General features: G+C 37.5%; 1 protein-coding gene across 2 annotated transcripts; it reads left to right on the top strand.

Annotated features, from left to right (window-relative positions):
- LOC107630339 (zinc finger protein BRUTUS) lies at window positions 485-8041 on the top strand. 2 transcript variants are annotated; one of them, XM_021118782.1, is made up of 15 exons: window positions 943-1059; window positions 1191-1296; window positions 1602-1811; window positions 2666-2860; window positions 2980-3290; window positions 3467-3695; window positions 4014-4182; window positions 4302-5540; window positions 5628-5799; window positions 5913-6134; window positions 6214-6351; window positions 6711-6945; window positions 7066-7125; window positions 7417-7488; window positions 7638-8041. In XM_021118782.1, the coding sequence occupies exons 3-15, from the start codon at window positions 1791-1793 to the stop codon at window positions 7773-7775; spliced, it is 3201 nt and encodes a 1066-aa protein (XP_020974441.1). In that variant the 5' UTR covers window positions 943-1059; window positions 1191-1296; window positions 1602-1790; the 3' UTR covers window positions 7776-8041. The 2 variants fall into 2 exon arrangements, with proteins under 2 accessions (XP_016188927.1, XP_020974441.1); XM_016333441.2 differs by lacking the exon at window positions 1191-1296 and having other exon boundaries at window positions 485-1059.

The following is a 9615-nucleotide window of genomic DNA, read 5'->3' as shown; positions in this document are numbered from 1 at the left end:
TACATACAAAAAAAAAAGAGCAAGTAATAATTTAATTGAAAATTTCATATACGCTTGGACGCCTAATTTTATTATAAATATTATTCAAAAAAAATTTATAAGTTTGAGTTTTAACTTTTAAACCAATAAACAATTATCATGTAAATTCTAATATAAAAAAATATTTAAAAAACTGATATAATTTATTATTTTTAATTATTAATTTAATAATATATTTTTAAATCACATTTTTAAATATTATTAACTAATGGATAATTCTCTGACATTTTTTGTTAGCATATTAATATTACGACGTAAATTAATTTCTTAAGTGCACAGATGAAAGTAGGAATTAATTGAGAATTTTTTAATTAATAATAAATATAAAATACGAGGGAGGTGATGAAATGTCCAGCGTGGCAAATGGATGTGACGTGGCGTGGGACCCACGAACATTGGGTTGGCCTCTCGGTCGCAGTGGCAGTGGTATATCACAGACAGCCAGACACTCCTCCCCTTATCGGCATGAACCCCGCCTTCTCCTGGTCGCTCCCACCATCATTTACATTTTTAGTTTCACACACAAGACACAACCACAACAAACTAACAACCTCTCCCTCCATAAACACCCTCTTTCTCTCTCGCGTTCCCTTCCCTTTCATGTGTCACACACACTGCACGCCAATCTTCCCCGCAAAATAAATAAGCTCCAACAGAACAGAATTCTCAAAGGAATAACGAAAGGGAAAATAACACATGACGACGCCGTTTTCGGCGGGGCTGAAGCACTTGGATGGAGGCGGAGGACTGGCGGTGCTCTCCAATTCCATCGACAAGGTTGATTCGTCCTCCACTTCCTCCTCGACGGCGCTCAGTGGCAGCGTCAAGTGCTCTAAGCTGGTAGACTCGCCCATTTTGATTTTCTTGTTCTTCCACAAGGCGATTCGGAACGAGCTAGACGCGCTGCACCGTCTCGCCATGGCATTCGCCACCGGCAACTCCTCCGATATCCAGCCTCTCTCCCAGCGCTACCATTTCCTCAGCTCCATGTACAGGCACCACTCCAATGCCGAAGACGAGGTGCAAATCTTGCCTCCGCTTTGTTTTTTTTTGGAGTTTTTTCGTTTTTGGACTGTGTCTTTGAATTTCCCTTGCAGATAGAAATGGTGTAGAAAATTAAGTTTTATAGCTGATTACATTTTTCGATACAGAATCCAAATGGTGCTCTTGTTTGTGTGTTCTCTGTCTCTCTGCCATTTCCTCTTCATATATTTAGGTCAAACTTTGGTCTAGCTCAACGAAAGCTCATTTCTACTGGTATGATAACTAGCTTCAATATTTATGATAACAGGAGGAGCGCCTTTCTAGTTTTTCATGTCCGAAATCGCTTGATTTGTTGCCGTGTTTCTCCTTAATCTTCTATTATTGCTCTTGGAAAGACTTAGTAGGAGGAAAAAGAAACCGGTGTTGTTTAGCAATTTCTTAATCTTCTGTTATTGCTTTACTTGACACCTTCATACTTTTGGCAAAGATTATTCTGTTAATTTGTCTGCATCAATCCTGTTCGGCTATGGTTAAAGCTTTTGAACATTCTGAGTGAAATATATTATTCTGGAATATAGGTGATTTTTCCAGCCCTTGATATACGTGTGAAGAATGTTGCAAAGACATATTCTCTTGAACACAAAGGTGAAAACAATCTTTTTGATCATCTATTTGAGCTGCTAAATTCTTCCACCCACAACGATGAAAGTTTTGCTAGAGAGTTAGCATCCTGCACAGGAGCTTTGCAGACGTCAGTTAGTCAACACATGGCAAAGGAAGAGGAGCAGGTATAAGTTTGTTTACTAGTCCTTACCTTGAATTTCCAATTGGACCTTATAAGATAAATCCAGATTAAGGCAATAGCAAAATGGACTTACTTTTTGACATTCTTCATCCTAAAGGTACTAATGTTACTTCTTGATTAAACAAGACATTCATTAAAATGATGAGAAAATGACAGGCTACAAAGAGATTAGAGAATAAGGGATACTCCTTATTCTAAAAGGAATTTAAATACTATTCTTAAATCTTGGAATGTGGGAGGATGCCAAATTGGCCAATGTGGTGCAACTTAGAGCCAAATTAATCTTATGATGAGAGGTTTAATAAATTCTAGGACACTAAAGCCATATATGTGTTTTTATTTTTGGTTTTAAAAATTATTTACTTCACTTGTCCAGTAGAAATGACCCAATACAGGAAATTTTTTGTGCCCATCCCTTGTTTGGACTCGCGTTGGTTCTGGGCATAGCGTGGGGTTTAGGGCTTGTTGTATTAAATAGCTGGCCAAATGGGATGATAGTACCCTTAAGTTTGGGGCTCAGAGTGATATGGTGCCATCGACTAACATCAACACATTCAAATTATTGAACCTTTAATGTGATATTAGTAAATATGACTAAAGCCAAATTTACTTATTAACTTTGTACATTACTTGTATCCAAAAATCTTTAAGCTGTTAACATTTGGTCTGGTAAGAAGTATTTTCTATAAAACTTACAGCTAAAGTTGATTTCAGGAAGAAATTGAATTAAGAATTCACGTATATTCCAATGCAAGGGGAATTTGTAAAACTGAGTAAGTAGAAATCCTTTTGGATGTGTCTGAATTTAATTTTCCCCCTTTTCTTGGGTGATATCAGGTATTTCCTTTGCTTATTGAGAAGTTCTCTCTCGAGGAGCAGGCATCTTTAGTTTGGCAGTTTCTTTGCAGTATTCCCGTGAACATGATGACAGAATTTCTTCCATGGCTTTCAAGATCCATATCACCTGATGAACGACTGGATTTGCAGAATTGCTTAATCAAGATAGTGCCAGAGGAAAAGCTTCTTCAAAAGGTGTGGTTTTAAATTTTAAATTTTGTATAATGCATTGCTGATTCCTTTTCTTGTTAATGTTGCTTTATGGGTTGAAGCTGATATGTGATTATAATATATACAATTCTTGCTTATTGAAGGTTATTTTCAAGTGGATGGAAGGGAGAAGCAGTGTTAACACAGTTGACAGTTGTGTAAAACATTCTCAAGTTCAATCTAGTAGTAGCCCATCAACTGGAAAACGGAAATATTCTGGATCTACCCTGGATGACTCTGATGCCATTGGAACACATCCTATAGATGAAATATTGCTCTGGCATAATGCAATTAGAAAAGAGCTAAGTGAGATAGCAGTGGAGACCAGAAAGATACAATGTTCAGGGGATTTTACAAATCTATCCTCTTTTAATCAAAGATTGCAGTTCATTGCCGAAGTTTGTATATTTCATAGGTATCACTTTAGTGTAGCTTACCCAATTATATTTCTTTTAAAAATTTCCATACTTGATTCATGGTACTGTATGTATTTTTTCTGCAAACTTATAGTATTGTAAATCTGATGTTATATGAATAGTAAAGACAACCTTCCATGTCTGAGATATTGATTATTTATTACTGGGAATGCAGTATTGCTGAGGACAAAGTTATTTTTCCAGCAGTAGATGGAGAATTGTCATTTTTTCAGGAGCATGCTGAAGAAGAAAGCCAGTTTAATGACTTCCGGTGTTTGATTGAAGGTATTCAAAGTGAAGGAGCAACATCTAATTCAGAAGTTGAATTCTTTTCAAAGTTATGCTCACATGCTGATCATATAATGGAAACCATAGAGAGACATTTCCATAATGAAGAAGTTCAGGTGAGTCATAAATGTTTATGTGATAATGTTTGGAGGTGTTTGTTGGAAATTTGGAATTAGTTAGCAAATTTGATTTTATTCGGCAACATAAAGATTGATATATTTGGTTTGTGGGATATGTATCATATGTTCAAAGTTGATAAATATGGCCAATTCTCGTATCTATCAGTTAATTAACCGAATTTTATCATAAGTGTGACACTGAGTTTTTGTTTCATAGTGCATAATTAAATTTTATTCTGTGATTTTGACAAGATAGTTGCAACACAAGTTACTTTTCAAGGAACATTAAATGCGCTTAATTGATCTATTCTGTAGGTCCTTCCACTTGCAAGAAAGCACTTTAGCTTTAAAAGGCAATGCGAACTTCTGTATCAAAGCTTGTGCATGATGCCTCTGAAATTGATTGAGCGCGTCCTTCCATGGTTGGTAGGATCATTAACTGCAGAAGAAACAAAGATGTTTCTGAGAAACATGCAGTTGGCAGGTTATATGTCTATTTTAATATATTTGCCTGCTTAAAGAAATGAAATTTCACAATTTCATCCGATAATTTTTCATCCAAAAACAAATTTCTATATCTGACAATATCCCTATCTGTTTCAGCTCCAGAAATGGATTCTGCTATAGTTACACTCTTCTCTGGGTGGGCTTGCAAGGCTCGTATTGAAGGTCTATGTTTGTCTTCTGGTGCGTCAGGTTGCTGTCCTGTTCAAAGACTTTCTGATATTGAAGAAAACATTGCTTGGCCATCCTGCGCTTGTGCTTCCGCATCATCTGTAAGAGATTGTTTAGTATTAGACAAATCAGATGGGAACAGAAAGTCATTCAAGCGAAACTTATTAGAAACCCACAACAATGGAGATATCACTGAAAATCCAGAGACTGAAAATGTCCAAAAACAATGTTTTGCTACTCGGTCTTGTTGTGTGCCAGGTTTAGGAGTAAACAGTAACAATTTGGGGCTGAGTTCTATTTCTACAGCCAAGTCCTTGCGGTCCTTGTCTTTCAACTCTTCTGCCCCATCTCTTAATTCCAGTCTTTTTGTATGGGAAACAGAAAGCAGCTCATCTGATGTTGGATCTGCACAAAGACCAATTGATACCATATTTAGTTTCCACAAAGCTATACGAAAAGACTTGGAGTATCTAGATGTTGAATCTGGAAAGCTGAGTAATGGTGATGAGATAGTTCTTCGGCAATTTAGTGGAAGATTTCGTCTTTTATGGGGCTTATATAGAGCTCATAGTAATGCAGAAGATGATATAGTATTTCCAGCATTGGAGTCAAAAGAGGCACTTCATAATGTGAGTCATTCATACATGCTGGACCATAAGCAGGAAGAACAATTATTTGAGGATATTTCCTGCGTTCTTTCTGAGCTTTCTATGCTTCACGAAGCCTTGCAGATGAACCATATGCCAGAGAACTTAAGTGAAAGTAATTTTAGAACATCTGATTCCAAGGGTAGTGAGAATATTAAAAAGTATAATGAACTCGCGACTAAGCTTCAAGGAATGTGCAAATCCATAAGGGTTACTCTGGATCATCATCTTTTCAGGGAGGAGTGTGAACTGTGGCCATTATTTGGGAAACATTTCACTGTAGAAGAACAGGACAAGATAGTGGGACGGATAATTGGAACAACTGGAGCTGAAGTTCTCCAATCAATGTTGCCATGGGTAACTTCCGCGCTTACTCATGATGAACAGAACAAAATGATGGACACATGGAAGCAGGCAACTAAAAACACTATGTTCAATGAATGGCTCACTGAATGCTGGAAAGATAGTCCAGCACCTATAACACAGATAGAATCATCAGATCATAACACTTCTCGAAGAGGTTTATATTTAGCTTTAGTTTCTTCCATGTTTTATGGAAATTGTATGATAGATATTAATATTATAGATTGGTATCGTTCATTCTTAGGTGCTGAATATCAAGAAAGCTTGGACCATAATGATCAAATGTTCAAGCCTGGTTGGAAAGACATATTCCGGATGAACCAGAATGAACTTGAGTCAGAGATCCGAAAGGTTTATCGTGATTCAACTCTTGATCCAAGGAGAAAGGCATACCTTGTGCAGAATCTGATGACAAGGTCTGTATAAATGAGCATAATTCTCTGGTTTTATTTAAACCTAGCTTTATTTATAGCACCTTGCATTTTCCTCATGAACATACACTCACTGATTAGCTATTTGTGTACTGTAGTCGTTGGATAGCTGCTCAGCAGAAATCACTGAAAGCCATAACTGAAGTAGCATCTAATGGTGAACAAATAGAAGGGCAGTCACCATCATTTCGGAACCCTGATAAACATGTGTATGGGTGTGAGCACTATAAGAGAAATTGTAAGCTACGAGCTGCATGTTGTGGCAAGTTAGTTACTTGCAGATTTTGTCATGACAATGTGAGCGATCACTCAATGGATAGGTAATTTTCTGATAGGATTTTTTTTACTTTATGGTAGACTGGTAGTACATACATCTAACCATCTGCTTGATTATTGCAGAAAAGCAACATCAGAAATGATGTGTATGCGCTGCCTGAATATACAGCCGATAGGGCCTAAATGCATGACACCTTCATGTAACGAACTTTCAATGGCAAAATACTATTGCAACATATGCAAATTTTTTGATGATGAAAGGTAATTTTTTGTTCTTACTTTAAATCCAAAATCTTTAGAATTAAAATTTCTATTTTGTTTCCCATATGTGCGGAATCAGAATAAATGCCATGGGCCAATTTGTTGCTTGGAGTTTACAATTTATTAGTGTTTTAGTGGCAAAAGTTACAGGATAAGCAATTTGACTTGTGGAGGTTTCAGAGAACAGATTTCCCGAGACAAAATCACCTCTTCTCCTGAAAAGGGAGGGATAATCCGAGGATATATCAATATTTCGAAAAACATAAATTTAATTATTTCGGTACTATCACAAAGAAATGAACATATTTATACTTATTTACCTAAAGTTGTTATTTATTTATTGGATCATTCATTTTCAGGAATGTATATCATTGCCCATTTTGCAACATATGCCGTGTCGGACGAGGGCTTGGGATTGATTATTTCCATTGCATGAAATGCAATTGCTGCTTGGGCATAAGATCACAATCACATAAGTGCCTGGAAAAAGGCTTAGAAATGAATTGCCCAATTTGTTGTGATGATTTATTCACGTCAAGTGCTCCAGTTAGAGCTCTGCCTTGTGGCCATTATATGCATTCTGCTTGCTTTCAGGTCTGTTTAACATGCCTATTATAGAGTCTTTAGTTCCCTCCCTAAACAAAAGGGGGGAAATTATATAAAATATCTCAAAGATTTGTGGATTCAATCTTATACTTCGTTATAATATGTTAGGCATACACTTGTAGTCACTACACATGTCCTATCTGCAGCAAGTCATTGGGAGATATGGCGGTAAGAAGATTTTCTTCAATTTAATATATCTTTTGCATTCATCGAAGTTTTCTGCATAATTTAGTTAAATTAAACTCTCATTTTTGCTAAGCTTGAACAATGTAAATCCTGGAAGGTATCACCAAGTTATAACAAATCTATGCTAATATTATTTCCTTTTCTAAATTAACAAATCCAAATTTTGATTACCATATCAACCATTTGTGGGGGTCTCAGTTGTACTCGTTGAAGGGTATTGGGTTTGGAACTATTAAGGATAAGCCATGCTTAGCTGTTTCTCCGTCTACCCAGGTTTATTTTGGCATGCTTGACGCATTATTGGCTACTGAGGAGCTTCCTGAAGAGTATAAGGACCGGTGTCAGGTGAACACTTTTTTCTTGTTACTCTTCACTTCATTCCTCTCCAAAGTTAATGTGGATTCTACGGAAGAAAGCAGTGTGGTATTGAAGTTCACCAGCAAATAATTTTTAAGTATATTGTAAGTTAACTAAGTTTTGTAATGGCAATGCAGGACATACTCTGCCATGACTGTGACAAAAAGGGCACTTCACGCTTCCATTGGTTATACCACAAATGTGGATTTTGTGGCTCTTACAATACCCGGGTTATTAAGGGTGAGGAATCAAATTCCAGCTGCTCTTACTCTTAGTGTGCTGATTTTGACGGCGAGTTTGTAAATATTTGTATAGCCAAACCAAATTTTCCCTAAAACCAGGAACCAACCTGGTTATCGTTTGGTCTTATACATAATCTGAGTCACTTCCCTGCAGACATTTTAGATTTTACTCTTGCCTTTTATGAGCTGTCGTAAGCTAGAGTCTATAGAGTAGAGATAGAAGCACCTAATTAGTTAATCATGTAGCGCTGTGTACAGATCATGTTCATTCTGCAATGTAAATTCTTGCATTCCATCCATCCTCGTTTCTCTTTATCATTAACGGCGCTCTAATCACGCTAAGGAATTCTTATCCAACTTCCTTGACTAGTAGGCGCGCATTGTGATATTAAAAATATTTCTTCAAAATTTGATCTAACCCATCCTGTTTGTCTCTCTTTCTACTGAGAGTTGAAGTGTGCAAAAATAGGTGGTGGCACCATGGGTGGTCCACTCAATCGTTGAGTTGGTGGCTCAGAAGTCAGAACTGTTGTTGCTACGAAATTTCCACATAATCCCAAGAACATTAGGGCCTCCATTTTGAGGATTTTTTTTTTCCAGAGGTGTTTGTATTCATAAAACGAGTTTAAAGCGAGCCATGGCAACGGCAAAGTGTCTGGTCTCGTGTGTTTCACTTCCAACTCGGTGTGAGCACGAGCCATCGCTTCAGCATCTTAATCTTATTAGCTTCCGATCAACCTGGCTCCTAAATGATTCTTCATTTAGCAGATATTCGTGTCATTGCCTCTTAAATAAATACTCTCAAGTTCATCACAATTGACTAATTGAAAAATAAAAACTACATTGCGGCATTCACCTGCACACCCACGTATTTGCAATGCTTACATGTCCTACTATGCGTCACCACATTTTTTAAATCAATTTCAATATATAAATTCAAATGGCATGTCTATTTTTGGTGCTGAAATAAAAATAAAGAAAAGGAGAAACGAATAGCCTAAGCTAAATCACGTTGCAATAGGTGCAACTAAGTCTCAGGAAGTTGAAGTCAAGTCCTCTGATCACAATTACTTTGAGGTCCAAATTTAGCCATAGTGTCTACAATTTTGTTGGGATCACGGTGAATAATAGAGAAGCCAAGAGAGAGTCAGTTGCAATTCTTCAGGTCAAACACCTTGTCAAGAAGAGCATGCTCTTCATGTTGTGCCGGAATATTTCAGCAAGTCACCAAAGAAAAAACTTCAGCCGAGTTTGTTTCACACACAATGGAATTAGCACCATGTTCCAAACTCATCACTAAATCAAACCATATCGCCCAGAGTTCACAATGAAGCACACTTATTTCCGGGACCATTCCAGCGCTTCCAACCACCCAGTTCCCTTCATGATCGCGCAAGACAACCAAAGCCAACTCTACTAGAATTGGGAAAGACACTACTCCAAATTGATTTCAACCTACTAATAATGGCAGTGTAACTCAGATGCTTACCCAAAACCTTGATCACTGTAGCATCTTTGTAGGGTGCCATAAGGGTCACTCTTTTTTAGAGAAAATCACATTTGTCCGCTCCTTATCTCCTTGCTTACCTATCACTTGAGCAAGGCGTTCTCCTAGCAACGACGGATCTTTGGGCATAGGTTGAGGCGAAAAAATGCCTAATACCTTGTCACGGAAAGGAACTCGAGATTTAGTTGCATAACCCGAAGGAACATCGCTCAGAACCTTACAATCCCCCTCTTTTGCACTAGGGATGGCAACACCATGGAACCCAACCCACCCTGCCCCTATTTGATCGGGACGGATTTTTAGCGGGGTGGGTTCTTAGGAAGGGCGGGACGGGTCAGGTTTAAGTATTACTTGCCTATCGGCTCC

Source organism: Arachis ipaensis, chromosome B03 (assembly GCF_000816755.2).
Source record: "Arachis ipaensis cultivar K30076 chromosome B03, Araip1.1, whole genome shotgun sequence".
In the NCBI taxonomy this organism is placed as follows: domain Eukaryota; kingdom Viridiplantae; phylum Streptophyta; class Magnoliopsida; order Fabales; family Fabaceae; genus Arachis; species Arachis ipaensis.
This window is presented reverse-complemented; position numbering and strand designations above follow the sequence as displayed.

Coding starts and splice junctions, on each gene's coding strand:
- LOC107630339 (XM_016333441.2), top strand. CDS start 736: ATGACGACGCCGTTTTCGGCGGGGCTGAAGCACTTGGATGGAGGCGGA. Junction 1,812..2,665: donor TGGCAAAGGAAGAGGAGCAG/GTATAAGTTTGT, acceptor GGGTGATATCAG/GTATTTCCTTTGCTTATTGA. Junction 7,126..7,416: donor AGTCATTGGGAGATATGGCG/GTAAGAAGATTT, acceptor CCGTCTACCCAG/GTTTATTTTGGCATGCTTGA.